Below are 16,558 nucleotides of genomic sequence, written 5' to 3'. Positions count from 1 at the left end.
AAAGTTTGCGCGTCTTATGTATATAAACTGTGTACGCGGTTTGCGTGAGTTTTGCCCGCAAGTTGGTTAAGCTCATGTACACCAGCGAATCACATGCAAATGGATACCATATGCTAGCGTTTTGCGTACATATCGCTTATTGAGTTCACGCGCAAAATGTGCTAGCGTTTTACTACCGCTATGACGACGCACTGGGATAGGGTTTTGCTTGCGCGATATGAACCATATTTGTGCGCGACTTGCTAGATATTTACGCGCAAAATGTTTTCTGGGTTAATATTCTAAAGTGTGATTTCTAATTATATTCTATCAGCATGCCATAATATTATGTCATACTTATAATTAATTTTGGTTTATTTTTTGTTGAAATATTGTGTGCCACAATGAATGTGCAATGCTCAAATTATTTTTATACTAGCAAGTTCCATTCAGCTTTTTTTTACATAATGCACAGTACATTATATATCATGATAATAGGATTTGCTCATATTCTGTTTCATTTCTACCGATATCAGCTAAAACAGCAGAATATACTTGACTATTGTTAGAATTTTGTCAATATAATATAAACAAATTTGTAATATGCGCTTAGCAAATTTAACTATCTGGAATAATTTATTGAAGTACCGAATACTTTTCTATCATTTTTTTTAATTTTTGAAATAATATATAGTAAAAATTTCCAACAAATATTTAAGATTTACGAATAAATAAAATCATAGATGAAATGTTTGCAGGCTCTAAATCAAATACATACAAGACATTCATTTTGAGCATTTATAAACATAAATAAAATATAAATTATTTTGAATATAACAAATAATTATAATTTGGAAACGAAATAAATCAGACTATATGTTTATCTGAGATTCTTTTCTTGTTTTTCAATGAATCTATTCTTAAAGTATGTCTTATATATTAAGATATACTTCATATATTTCTTCATTGATTTATATTGACTACATGATTTAATATCTTGATGTTCTGCAAAGTAGAGTCTCCTTAAATTTGACCCCTTTAATTTTGGTACTCCTCCGCGAATATTTTCGCGAATATTAATATTACGTCCGTTTATAGACGAATTACACATGCAGATAAAAGTTCGCAATTTCTTTCGCAATTGCAAATACACATCGATTGAATAGATTATATAGTGGAAGTAATATTTATTTTTCAAGAATTTTTTGTCTCTATTTCGTCAAAGGGCCAAAATTAACGAGATTTTACTATATATTAATATAAGTTTGCAACATTTCCTCGATTAATAATAAAAAGTAAAACTGATTAATTTCGATTTGTATAGTATAGGCAAGAATATGCTGTTGCAATTATATAAATCCTCTTAACCAGAGGTTTGAGATTCAAATTAGTTTATCGTCATCGTAATGTATCTAACAATTAAAACCATCGAAAATATAATTACAATATTTATTCGTTTATGTTCACAATCGATGAAAAAATCTTCAATATCGATAATCTTGAAATTCAGTCATCAATCGTCACTGATATTATCCCTGATAACTCAAGGAAAAATTGTTGTCAATGTTTACTAGTATCATGGACGGTCCTCATGTTTCTACAGAATGCTAAAGCCGCCACAGGCTAGATCTATGTGGTGCCGATGTTGATCCTATAGCAAACAAGCAAAAATTTTATCAGATCGATTTTAAAAATAATATTCTGCTATTATCACAATCCTTATACATACAGGATTTGTTTAATATATATACATTACGATTTTATTGTCATTCTAATGATGAAAGTAGATAAAAAAATGCGGCATGTATAAATACATTTAGATAATACAACGTACAATTAAAAATTTTGAAAGTTACATTTTTGTAATTTTTCAGTTAAATTTTTATTTCTCTCACAAGGAAAGAATCGGAATTGTCCCAGTTTTAATGAGCTTTGTATATATTATAAATAAATATCTATTAATGAAGTCAGGTTCCCATGAGATTTTGATCTTGATATATATCAAAATCATGATTCTAAGTAATTTCCAAAAAATTTTTGTTTATTTTTATTAAAAAATTATAAATAAGTAAAACTTGTAAAAATAAAGTTTAAACGTAAATTGTTAATAAAACACAGTTTATAAGCAGTCACTGCTATTCATAAACATATGCATTTTATAAACATATGCACGTACGTGTAAAGTTATTCAAAATCAAGACCTTGACAACATATATCATGATCAAAATTATTGAAATTGCTTTCATTCCGACATATCAAGAATTTATAGAAACATAATCTTTTCATTTGCTGGAATATCAAATATGTCCAAAATAGTCGAAATTGTTCAAAAAAATTGTTCATTGATCACTTTGACTCCTTAACAAGGCTACCAGATTGCATACGCTGCGTCCAGCGGCGACACGATATGTATCCCCATCACTTTCACGGACACAAAAGCATAAGCGCTCGTTAAACGTTAGATACTTTTGTATTCGAAAGTAGTGGGGATACAAATCGTGCCGCCGGTGGACACAGCGTGTGCAATCTGGTAGCCTTGACCCTTAATGAGTATTTATTTATATTAAAATTATGTTTCTCGAATATAGTTATTTTTTATGAAACAGAAAAAAATAATACAATAAAAAATGACGTGTATTTTTGGAAAACGTATTTGTACCCGTTCATATTACGATATCCTCCTTTATCTATGGTTGTACCGACCAGCATGTGAAACAGCCACCATTTCTATGGGTAGAGATCCTCTTCGTTTGACAAGCGTTTCGGGGACAGGATCGCGCTTTCCTGTTTCTCTCTTCCACTTGAGCCATGTGCCATTATCGTTTCCGTCAGTGGATTCCCCGGTGAACATTTCTGGACCCCCACTACTTCGTCTTTTCAAAATCTTCTTGCGGCTTCGTGATTTGTTATTTACGCTATTTCTACTGAACATATCGTGGCGTAACTCGGATATGTCTGCTGGTACTGACCCTCGTCTCGGGGAAAACATTCCAGAAACGCTGCTGTCAAATAATTTACTAATGCCATTGTTGTTGCTGTTATTAGTATTATTGTTGTTATTATTATTGTTGTTGATTGAAAAGCTTTCACGATCGCCTAAAATAATTCAATGTAAAATTATATTTTTGTTTTATGATATTATTAAAAGATATACTTACTAGTTAAAGTCAAGACATTTCCAAAAAGATTTCCCAATGCGATCTCTTGCGGAAGACTAGCTCTTCTTAGGGCCAAAAAATTGTTTTCTCGAGGTCCTAAAGCGAGCCGATTACAACCTCCGACTAACATATAAAGAAAAATATATTTATGTACCATATTCTATATAAGTATAGAAATATTACAAATTTATATTACAAATTTAGGTTTGATTTCTCTCTTCAATTAAAGTAGTTATAAACTGAATAAATGATCATATTTGTCTTTAGATACACCAAATATAACGAGCAAAAAAAAAAAAAAAAAAATATATATATATATATATATATATATATATATATATATATATATATACCTTGATGTCTAGTCATGTCTGACGGGACAGATCCACGTCTACAATTATGATCAATTTTGGTAGGTACAGAAGTTGGAGTAGAATCCTCGAATTTCGATAGAAGACCGACCGGAGCTGATCCGCGCCTTCTTGCCCATCCCTGAGAAAATGTTATTACAATATAAATATTAATAATATAAAATGGATATTGATAATATAAAAGACAAAAATATTGAAGGAGAGAATAGAAAAAAATATAACTATTAATCTTAGCTATACTATATCAGCACAATATTTTAAAATCGTAAATCAGATAGTTTGATTGAGAGAAGTAGTTAATGTAAAGGTATGATGGCAGATTGACAGTAGAAACTGAATAATCTTAGCTATTTAATCGATAATAATAACTCTTGTAACAAATTTGTAATGATATTTGTCTTTCTAATGATAATTTGTAGGAGATACTTGACAAGATCTATTCAAACAATCTTGGCTATGTATATTCGATAAATTAAACATAAATATACATATCTATGAAAAAACTATATTTAACTATATATTTATATATTGAATATTCCTTTTTTGACTTATCGATTAATAAATGGTACAAATTTTAGTCAATTATAATCAATTTCTACATAAAATAGATAGAATAGGTAGAATAGATTGAATTTAACGATAAACAATTAAGAAACGAATATATGTTAAATAAACGTGTACATGTATTAATTAATGAATAATAATTAAGAAGACAATATTCGACATATTTTACAAATCTATACTATTGAATATAAATGACACATTTAAAAAATATAAAGCATGTAAAGAATATAAAATATATATGAAACTATGTGATTTATTTCAATAAAAAATTTACATTTTTTAGCAATATAACTATATAGTGTAGTCAGAAATCTTTGAAAATAAATCATTTTTATATTACCTGACTTCCTCTACGGGACAACGCTAGTGTTTTGATGAAATCGTCATTTGTACGAGGATCAACATTTTCCTTCATCTGCGCATCAGAATTCAATTTCACGATCTTCGAATTCTTTTCTTTCGTGCAATCCAATTCCCTTTTACTGCCAATAATAACAGCTTCGTTATTTGAATCATCAATATTTTTCTTTGGCTCACTACTACTATCACTCGATGAAGACACACTATGATTACGAGGCGGTGAATCGGGAGGACTACCGATAAAGAACACTTTATGAGTGCTAAACTCAGAAGACACTGGTATTGTGGTGTATCGTCTACCTGCATGGTCGATCATTGTTCTATACTCTGTGATAGGGGTTGAATATCTTCGTGGCTCTTGATCAAATGCACTTTTAGCCGATGAAGTACATTGATCTAATTTTTTAGATGATAATGTAGTCCGTAGTTCTTGAACCATTAATTTTGCACTATGACGATTAAGTTTGACATTGCAATCCGAATTCAGTTTAGGTTTCACAATAGACATATCAGAAACATTGTTCTTATCACCGTGTGAGCCCGTTAACGTAGCATAGAACACCTGCGTGGAATCAGAATCTTGAGCAGAAGAAGATCTTTTGCGTCGATGTTTAGAAAAAGAATCATCGGTGCGTATAGTTTGCATAGAATGACGGCGCTCTGAGCTGAGAGCATGCTTTTGTTTAATCGTATTCGACAAAGTAGAGCCTCTTCTTTTGGTATCTACCGTTAGTAATTTTTGGGAGACTTTCAAGGTATCGGATTTCTTTTGGTAGCATGTATCAGGATCATGCAAAGATGGTGGTGAACAACATTGGCCGCTTGAACACGATTTACTCTTCGTAGGAGTTGAACAACTGGAAGAACTGTCGGCTTCTATTAAAATTTGAGTGTAACATTGTGACATCTCCGCGGTTGCAGACATATATCTTGTTCTTGTATATGGTTGCAACGGAGGGAAGGTCTGTTGCCGTGTGAGTTGCTTAATTTGTGCATTGGGTTGTTCATCCGATTGCAAAACTGTATTTAATTTTGATGCCTCGGTACTGCTGGTAATACTGGCTATACTCGTCTCTGGTAAGAGATCCTCCGCACTAACTGGTCTTTCACTAGCGCTAACATTCGATGATCCAGCTATGCTGCTTTTGGAGGATAACAAAGAGAACGAGCTTGGCTCCAACAGACTTTGATTTTCTAATTTCTGGAAGGAACTCTTTACTTTGATTTGTTCAGTCGGTAGACTCTCTCTCCTAGAGGTCTGACGTAAAGGTATACTCAATGGTTTCGATATACTTAGAGGTACAGAATGACGTCTACCAACGCGATCGAGTCCAATTCGTCCTGGCAGCGTTGGCATTCGCGTTGTTTGTGCGTAAGCGGCTGGTATTAATAAATCGATACTGCCTGAATCATCATTGGCAGCTGTTTCATCGTCTGAACTTATAGCGCCTTCAGGTTCATCCAGTTCAGAAATTTCGATTTCTGTTTGTTCACGGTCCACTGTCTCTTGATTGATTAATGCCTCCCATTTTTTTTGATTCGTCTTCAAGTATTCCATTAATGATACACTTAGGCCATCGCCAAGAAAACGGTGCCATTCCATATAAAGAGGAGTGACGACGTGCTTAAAGAAACCAGCCTGAATCTTTGGAATACTAGTGGTGTGTCGATCGCACAATGGTGTTACCGGGAGATTTAGACGACGCTCGTAATCGCCCTGTCTGAAGAATTCCTCGCAAACTTTGTAAGACCATTTTCTTGATATATCCCACGGTCTACAAGGGTTGGAAATATCGGCGCACTTTAGAGCAATTTGCAAAATAAAATGACGATCTTCCGCGCGTTTCATCTCGAGTGAATTATTGCTTAAATAATCCTGTAACATGCAACAAGATGATTAATTCAGTTAATCAAAATGGAAACTGATTTAATGGATCTTACCCTAAAACGTGTAAGAAACTCCTGTTGTCTCGTAATATCTGTTGCTAAAATCAATGAACTGATATGCCGTTGAAGTTCCGGTCTCACGTCGGCCGGTAATTCTGCCGAAACTCCGCTGTCTAAGAGACATCCTATAGCTGATCTCCAGTGATGATTTTCGAGAACAGAAGTATTCTGAAAATAGTCAAGCTTTTATTTATACTAGTAAAAACTTCAAGATTGGGCAAAACATGATCATTTTATCTCTCTCTTTGTTTCTTTTTCTTTTCCTTATTCTCCTTTTCCCCTTTCCCTCTTTTTATCTCTATCGAGGACGGTATTTGCGTTTTATTATATAAGATTATATATAATAATATAATTATAACCTTATAATCTTGTTTTTTTCCTTATTTTTTTATTTTTTAAACAAATATATAATAAAATGAAAATATATATATTCTAAATAATATTAGCAATATCATTTTGTAAATATAATATATAAATATAATATATAATTCTCACATCTGAGATAAATAATAGAATTAATTTTGTTCAATAGGATGGATATAATATTCGGTATATTTAGTATATCAAATAGAAAGAATATATCTTAGCTAAACAAGATATAGTTATTTGATTGTTATTTTTAAATCTTTAATTATTTATGTAATAATTTATTGAAAATACTTCTACCTGATAGAGTGCAGCTAAATGATTACTCGTTGCAACCAAAAATGGCTGATTGACACCAGGATGATCTAAGTCATGTGTTACAGCCGCTATCAAGGAAGCCATAATTTCTAAACTGGTTAGATGAGGTTTAATCTGCAAATTTATAACTTTCAGTTACATTCTATTTCATTGAAGAATAAAATTATCAAATGTCTAAATAATATCCGTTTACACTTGTCTGTGAATCTACAAATATAAGTAATTACCTTTTCTTCTTGGAGAAAACAATGCATTGCTTGAGTGACATCTGTGGCATGTATACTGTTGTGGTAAGGATTTGTACTGTGATAACCCTCCTCGATAAAAGCTTCAATTAAATAATTGCATAAATTATTTTAACAGAACAATCAATATTTTCAAAGAACTTCACTTATTTTTGTTTTATTTTTATATTTTATCTTTTTAATTTTTCTCTTAATTATATCTTATCTCTCTTAATCTATTCTTAAAAAAGACTTAAAATTATTGTATAATTGAAAATATTAAAGATAATTTCGAAAATATCGAAAATTATTATTTTCAGTGTCGAATAGTTTTTTTGCTATGATGATTTCATGAATTGTTATCGAGTATTTTAAAGAGAAGAGTTTAATATATTTTTGAAGAATAAAAGAAATTATAATATATTTTTTAAAAATATACAATAATATGTTCAATATTATTATATATTTTAACAGTTCAAAATTGTTCACTCTGCAGTAAATAATTTTACTGCAGAGTGATTTTGTTAGGTATAAATTTTATATCAAATCTTCATAACATGAAAAAGATCATAACATATTTATTTTAAATGATATTGTCTTAAATTATCCAGTTAGAATTATCCAGTCAAAATCTATTTGAACATTTTACCATTTGTCTGTTCAAATTATTGTCATTCAAGAAGGTTACAAATTTGGTGCACTATTATTATCATTAGTCAGTAGATTGGCGGCGGAAATCAAACAGATTTGTTAATTTGACTTGATGCCAATTGATGGTAGAAATCGGACAGGATGACTGTTACGATATGTTTAGGCTGTACCTCCTTTTACTATATATATCGCTGTTTATTATTTGAAGCTTTCATAAATACTGATTTACTATTCTATTTAAATGACTAGAAACAGCAAATCCTGTTCGGTTCTACCATCAGATTATATTTATTAAATTTTTAATCAAATTTGCATAATTATTTTTAAAACAAATAACTTATATTTAAAATATGTTATATTCTTGTATTTGTATGTTGATAGTATATGTTTGTTTCAGTAGTTACTTTTGTTTCAATATTCGTATTTCGATTAACTTCGTTATCCTCGTCGCTTATCAAGAATATACTTACCTATTTTGAGAAATCTATTAATAAATATTAAATCATTTATTCTATTTTTCCACTTATTATTAAATAAAAATAAGAAAAAGGGGGATGCTGATATGAATCTAATGTTAAACTTAATAAAAAATAAATTATAAATTTAAAATCTAATTTACTTATTCTTATTTGTGTATTTCGAAAAATAATTCTTTTTCAAATGAAAATATTTGATAGAAGAAAATTGAAATATATCTTATCGGCATTGGTCACACATTTTTTAACTTTAAATGTTTTTTGCTTTTTCTTTGGTTTAATTGAAAAGACAATATAGGAAAATAACAAAGTGCAAACTCTGTCGTAAATTTTTATTTTTTATAAATAAAAATATAAAAAAACAATAATAAATGAAAAATATAATAATAACTAAAAATATCTAACTAGTAATATATTTATAAAATAAGCCATGTTTGTATCCATTATACAAATATAGTGCTTCGTGCAAAGCTAAAATTAGATAAATTGTATTTATGACATTGCGTGCGTTGTATATTATTGATTGTGCAATACAATTGATAGCATAACTTCATTTTAATAATAAATGATCTTGTTTACAACACGAAGTGAACACAATATTTCTTGCCAATATTGAAAAAAAAAATTAAATAGACTTATATAGACTTATTATATATTATATAATAATATATATCGTATATTGTGTATTAAATAATCTTTTTGAGTACAAGAGAGTCAAAATTGAATACAAATTTGAACAAAAAAGCCTTATGTTAATATTTATATTCTGCATATATTTAATATCCATTTGTATTGAACATTCAATATTGAAACTAACATAAATAATACGAAATTGTTGAAGAATATTGCATATTATACTATATTTTATATTCATTTAGATATTTGAATATTTTAAGAATGTCAAAGTATCAAACTTTACCATTAAAATTACAGTAAAAATCGATAAGTATATATTGCAACATATGATATATAACATTATGGTACATTTATAATCTTATATCACTTTATAAACACTTTGTGTAATACATTTCTGGATATTTTTCGTTCATATTAATGCTTCAGATTTGATTAATACGTAAATTATTAAAATTTTATAATTTTAAAATAATTATAATCCCTATACTTACCGAATAATTTCCACACTGTTACAACATCTAAGCTGAAATATTGTAAAAGCCCATACCAATGAAAGAGATGGACACATAATACTGGCAACGAACGACCTGGAAATCAAATTAAAATAAAAAATTATGACGAATATAGATACAAATAAAATAATATACAAATAAAATAATTCATTTGTATTCATGTACATGTTTTCACACTTTATTTTATCATATCTTATAGTATATTTATAGTTAATACTAATTATCGTATTTTACTTTGACTAATTTGTTTTAATTTATTTTTTATCACATTGAACATAATATTCCTATAAAAGGGTAATTTCTCGTAGATAAAAGCTATAATAATTCCATAGTAAGTTTCCATAATAAGTTTCCATACAATTTTAGATTATTTTTGACATATTAAGAAGATTTAAAATAGATCGAAAATAATTCTCTATTATTATATTTGCCCGTAATAGAAATTTGGCCACGAGATAGATGCGTTGTAGCGGTAAATGAAAAAGTTATATAACCCGATTACTATATATATTTTATATAATGTCGGTGTGTTTCTGCCATTTCATGATAACAAACCATATTGCGTTTCTACTGTTTTTGTTATCTTTTAAAACAGCAGTTCAATTTTTTTAAATGTGGTCGACCTATTCTTATTTTAACATACATATAATATATTAACAATAGAAATATATCTTTTATTATTTCTGTAATATTCTACATTTACTTTTAAGAAATTCTAGATTATTTTTGAATGAAATTTCTATGAACTATATTTATATAATATTTTTTTCTTAAGTCTATTCATATAGAATATACTAATATATAGTTTTGTTATTATTGAGTAATTTTTCGAAAAAAAACGTTCTATAATAATTATGCATATTTATAAATGCAGATTAATTTTAATTTATTCTTATCTAAGATTAAATTTATAGATTTTTCCACGAATGCATTCCTAGGAATGCATAAAAATATATCGCAGAAATTAAACAAATGCACAGAAAAATATTTCAAGTGTGTATCATTATTGTAAAATATTTATCGTTTATTTTAAACAAAGTCAAATAAGAAAAAGTAAAAAATATAATTTTACAATCTAAAATAATATAAATTAAATGTTTCATGTATCGTTAGGAAGAAATTTGCACACAATAAATGATTCTCATAATACTTACCACCTGTTACTGTTTCTAATGTGAAAGCGTTAAATCGCCAATTTCCAGCCCTTTGTAAGACGCACTGTAACACACATTACAAATTCGAATGTAATAAATCGAGTATAATGGATGTAACATTGTCTGAAGATAATATTTAATAAGTATTTATTTTATATAATTATATTTTAATAAGTTACTAAGTAACTTATTAAAATATAATTATATAGTAATAAGTATAATTATATAGTAAGTAATAAGTATATTATACTTAATAAATAAAAAAATATGAAAAATAGATATTTAATAAAATTATATTAAGAAATAAAAGAATGTTTCGTTTTTTTTATGTTTGAATATTTCTCTCTCTTTCTCTTTTTCATCCTTTCTCTAAAAAAAAGAATTTTACAGAATGCAGCGAAATTTTGAGCAAATGACTTTGAATAGCTCTGAATTTAGTGACCGACTAAGTTCTTTATGTGCGAGTTTACAGTTAATTTTAATAGATTTAAGGTAAAAATTTTGTGCGAGGTCACTGTGAATACACTGAAATTCACTTCTTTTCAGTATCATATGATAAGAATGCGAATAAATGTGATTTTTTGCGGGCAACCAGAGAGCCTCAGGTATATAAAGCACTCAGGTCATCTAATTATGCACTCAAAATTAAAAATTATCTCTAATACGTGTTATGTCTTGCTGACTCCTTTATTCTGCAGAATATTGCAACATTGATCGTCCATTAGTAATAAAACATAAAAAAAGTTATTAATAAATTCTCTTGCAACATGATAGTTCTCTAACTCATTTTACAATCCATCGATAAAGAATTCAATACTTTAAGTTCGACCAATTTAATTTCGTTACAGGCCATATCTTATTTTTTTTTTAACTTTAAAATTTTAAATGGACATCTATTTTGAATAGGATATTCTTGTAGCTAATATCAAAATCTTTCTAAATTAACTATAAAATTGATTATGAAATTAACACTATAATAAAGATCTTGTTCCATGAAGTATTTTTTGAGTTATAAGATTTGAAAATTATAGTATGGCTTATTACAATAGTATTATTCAAGGTGTACCAAAAATTATTCGGTCAGATTTATCTCTTGTATGTGTGTATGTATGATAGAAAAGAAATCAGGACCCATCACTCGTACAATATTTAATAATTTTAAACTCCTTTTCTATTTACATGTGAATATGACGGACAGGTCCAGAAAGAATTTAAATATTGCTAATTATTTTATCAGATTGATGTCCTTCTACTGTTTGACAGTGCGCTAAGCGAATGAAAATGCATATTTAAAAACTTCCGATATATAATATAATTTGAAACATCACTGTAAATATCCTGTCTTTCAATTTCAAATCTTTCATTCATCGAAGTTTTCAGGTTTTCTCTCTTAGATTTTTTCAATTCTTCAAATATTCCCAGTAGAAAAAGAAAGTTCTAGAGAGTTCATGTCAGGAAATTTCGTCATTCAATCGTACCTCTTTTATAGATCCATTATCTTTTTCAGTTAAACCATTTTTAACCCGTTTTGAATTTAAAAAAATAAATATCAACATAAGAATTAATAAAATCTTTGAATCTTCAAATCGGATAAGAAAGATTGAAAACTGTTTCTACTTATAATGAAATAATGGATAATACATAAATTTTTATGATTATTTTATATCTTACAGATATTAGCGGGTCACTCATATATGTGTATATATATATATATTTACATATATGTATATGTGTGTATGCATGCGTGCACATATATGTGTACAAGTTATTCCATTTTACTTTACTCAGACGAATTATACAAAGCTTCAAAAAAATACGAAAATAATTTTTTAAATCAAAATTGTTTGGTTTTAAAAGAAAAAAGAAATAGTGAACTTGATTTGATCCAAAATTAAATCAAGTTCACTCTCTCTTTTTTTTTAACCAAACGACAAATTGATTATTGAGGTCAATTTTATTTTCTTAAATAGAAAATTTTTTTCTACTTTTTCTTGTTAATTAGTTAAATGAATATTTATTGTCTCTTAACATTTTTATCTTAAAAGTAAATATTTTATTTTAAAAACTAATGACTTAATTAGGCACTGTACATAAGTTTAACGACTACCGTAAAATACTTATCGCATTTCGATAGTTTCCGTAAACTGAATAATTTTCAAAACTTATAAAAGGATAAATCAAATCAAGCATTTTTTATAAAAGATTTAATTTTAAGTTTTTATCTTTCTTTTTTTTTTGGTTTTCATATATTTTCATCAATTTGAACAATTTTTTTATTATCCTAGCATTAATAATGTCAGGTACTGATTATATTTCACAAAAGATTATAGATATATATTAATTTGCATTGCTGATAAATATTTGGTAATTACCAATTGACAGCACGACAGCACTTTATGCATAGCGATATCCCGAAAAAAGACATACAGATCATAAAATTATTATAAAATGTATTCAAAAAACAAGATCTGTACATCTAAAACAACGTCCTTCATAAATTTCTAAAACAACATCCTTTGTCAAATTTCTTCTATTTAGGGAATCGAATTAAGAGATATTGCAATGAATTCTCATCAAAGTGTTAGATAAATTAAACTTTATAATATACTACATACAACTATATCACGATATTTGAGAAGCCTCAAATTTCATCTAAAACACATTACTTTGCATCAAAAATTAAATAATGATGATTATCTTCATAAAATGCGTGTTTGTTTATGGGCTCGTCGAAAAATGAATCAGGACCTAAATTCTTTTTCTAAATGAAATTTCTTAATTTTTATTGCATATTTTTATAGATGACATCAAAATGTTTTTATTATAAGTCATTTTCTTTATGAAATATTTATGAGTCCGAGACAAAGTTCAAAACTTTCAAACTCTTACATATAATGGTTCTGTAGTAATAAATAACTTAAAAGTTTCAAGATTAACGAAATAAAAAAATATTTAGAAAATGTGCACACAAATATAAAGAAAATGACAATAAAAAAATATTTAAAATGTATATTTAAAATATACATATTTGATTAAAATAATTATCTAAAAAAATTAAAAAAAAAACATGTTTGATATTAATGATTATAATATTTTTGTAACCTTGAGAGAAACAATAAATACATATGTATACATATGTATATATACAAATATATATGTATACATATATAATAGATAAAAACATATGTTTTAAAAAAACATTTTTATTTGATTTTAATATAAATCACCTGTACTAGTCCGTGGAAAATATCGTCTAGCATGCCAGGTTCTTGACTTAAGGATCTAGTGGTAAGCTTCTTACGCCGTCTCTTGTGTACTGTCAAAAATCGACCAGTTTGCCTAGGTCTGCATTGATTGAGGTTCAAGTTTTCCAGCAGAATTCGGTCCGAATCAGATAAATGCCTGAATATAGCTTCCCTTGTAGATCCATCACGGATTTTTGATAATGTGACCGATGTGCCAGAATCACTGCATAAGCTGCTATCTATAAAATAATAAACATTTTCGATATCTTCGCAAACAAAAAATTATTTTTTCAAACAATATAAGGATTTGAATAAAAATTTCTTTCGTACATATATATATATATATATCCCGATCTTTTAAATTATTTTACTATTTTTAAGAAATATAAATTATACATGTATATAATTACAAGTATAAAATAAAAATATATAATTATAAAAATAATAAATAACTATAAATTAATATGTCATTAAAAGTATATATTTATGAATAAAAAAATTTAACACTATATGCTTCTATATTTTTTTATTTTCACTGAATGATTATAATTTTATAAGTTTTTAGTAATTTATTAGAAATTGAAAAATGCTATAGCATTAAATCTTTGTATACAAATAAAGTAAAATAAAATAAAATGTGATATAAAAACAAATATAAATAATATCTATTAAATTAATATATAAAAAATATAATATAAAAAATATAATATAAAATAATATAATACAATATAATATAAAAAATTAATATATAAAAATTAATATATAAAAAATTTAAAACAGATAAATAATTGCTCACCAAAGATACGCACGAACATCACATTTTGCTGCTCGTTGTCTATCGCTATTTCAGCAGTCCGTCCCTATAATAATGATAAGCAAAGAATTAGCTTTCATTGTAATTATTATAAGTGCAAATTGTTAATAAGAATATACACTGTTATATTACATTATATAATTTATTATTCATTATATTATTACTGTGTATAGATTACAAAATAAGTAAAGTGAAATGACACTTTATAATTAAATTTTTGTTTACTCAAATGAAACATTACAAATATTAGATTAAATGACATATTTTTTATTGATTTATTTATTATATGAAACAAGAAATATTTTTAGAACTAAAATTGAGAAAAAAAGTAAATTGAAATGGAATAATTGGAAATTAAATCGAAATAGGTAATTATATTAAATGGAATAACAAGACTTGCATGTATGAAAACTATCATGTATACGAGAAAAAATGCAATTACTTACAGATATACATAAAAATTGCGATTAAGAAACAGTGACTTTTTTCAGTAAAAATTTTTTTATTATTATATGTCCTATTAAATAGTATTTGAATATATATTTTTTTCACGGAAACAATATATATAGAACATATATACGGAAACTACTTATTTCAAATAAAATAAAAAAATATTAATTAAAATATTTTTAAAAAACTGAAAAAATTATTATTTTAAATAATATTTGATAATATTTTAGATAGTGTTATTTTCAATCTTGCATAACTATTTTAAAAATATTATATTAAATAAATAATAACTAATAAAGAAAATGAAAAAATAGCAAGAGAGAAATTCGTATTTATTTATAAAAAATAACTCTTGTTTATAAATTATATTACAAAAACAATTAATATATAAATTCAGATTATATGTATGTAAAATCTGAACAAGAATGGATTTGCATATATTATTATTACTTTTATTTAATTATTGTTTTCACTTCAATTACTCGTTAAACAAATTATAAGATCATGAAATATAGAATTTTCCTTTTTTGGTAATTTTTACACATTATGTGAAACGAGTTCTATTTTACATCATTCAGTGCTTTTGCTGCAAAGTAAAATTTATAATTGTATAGTTTTATATGAATTTCTGGTATAGTTTTATATGAATTACAAATAAGATCCTTCATATAATATAATTGCTATCGGTGTGAAACATATCTATAATTGTATACAATTTGATATAAATTTACAACTTTCCAGACAAAACAAATATATTGTATGTCTTCGAATATAATTGCCAATTTCGATTTAATTTCCAATTATTCCATTTAAATTTACTTTTCTTCGCGCATGAAACTGTAAAGACATGATAAACAATTATAAATTTATTATACAATTCTAAATTTTTTTTACGCGCACAGAAAGCAATAGGGCAATATGGAAGATGAACCTCGTATAAATTTATGGACTGTATACTTATAGATTTCATTATACAACATGAGGTATTGCAATGTTCAATTGTAATGTGATGAACATGGATAATCACAACAGGTCACCATTGGTCAAATAGTAATGTATTCAAGTGTAAACAATTGCAACATGGCCAATCGCAATGTGATCAATTATAACGTGGGTAATAACAATGCAACCGCAAAGTGGCCAATTGCAACGAATGGGCAATAACAATGTGATCAAATGCAACGCAATTATAATGTGACCAATCGCAACATGATCATTATTAACATGATTAATCGAAAATTGTAATGCATCACGAATTTTTCTGTAACGACGTTTTCTGGTACTACATCTGTTAAAGATTCCAACATCGCATTGTATATTATATTATTGTGTT

General features: G+C 26.9%; 1 protein-coding gene across 6 annotated transcripts in view; it reads right to left on the bottom strand.

Annotated features, from left to right (window-relative positions):
- Positions 1-1,414: 1,414 nt before the first annotated feature.
- LOC105259011 overlaps positions 1,415-16,558 on the bottom strand; it is a 33,227-nt gene continuing 18,083 nt past the window's right edge. For 5 of the 6 annotated variants that reach the window (XM_011270668.3, XM_025415392.1, XM_011270665.3 and 2 more), the window contains 12 exons: positions 14,758-14,821; positions 13,944-14,200; positions 10,717-10,780; positions 9,542-9,637; positions 7,291-7,391; positions 7,046-7,177; positions 6,374-6,547; positions 4,413-6,308; positions 3,491-3,629; positions 3,138-3,260; positions 2,683-3,075; positions 1,415-1,630 (listed from right to left, as the gene is read on the bottom strand). In XM_011270668.3, the coding sequence (XP_011268970.1) occupies positions 1,587-1,630; positions 2,683-3,075; positions 3,138-3,260; positions 3,491-3,629; positions 4,413-6,308; positions 6,374-6,547; positions 7,046-7,177; positions 7,291-7,391; positions 9,542-9,637; positions 10,717-10,780; positions 13,944-14,200; positions 14,758-14,821 (3,483 nt within the window). In that variant the 3' untranslated portion in view covers positions 1,415-1,586. Of the gene's footprint in view, positions 1,631-2,638; positions 3,076-3,137; positions 3,261-3,490; positions 3,630-4,412; positions 6,309-6,373; positions 6,548-7,045; positions 7,178-7,290; positions 7,392-9,541; positions 9,638-10,716; positions 10,781-13,943; positions 14,201-14,757; positions 14,822-16,558 lie in introns of all 6 variants that reach the window. The other variant, XM_011270667.3, reaches the window with a different exon arrangement.

Source organism: Camponotus floridanus, unplaced genomic scaffold, assembly GCF_003227725.1.
Source record: "Camponotus floridanus strain SB8 unplaced genomic scaffold, Cflo_v7.5 scaffold12, whole genome shotgun sequence".
Classification (NCBI taxonomy): domain Eukaryota; kingdom Metazoa; phylum Arthropoda; class Insecta; order Hymenoptera; family Formicidae; genus Camponotus; species Camponotus floridanus.
Note: the sequence above shows the minus strand (reverse complement) of the source record. Positions and strands in the feature narration are given on the sequence as shown.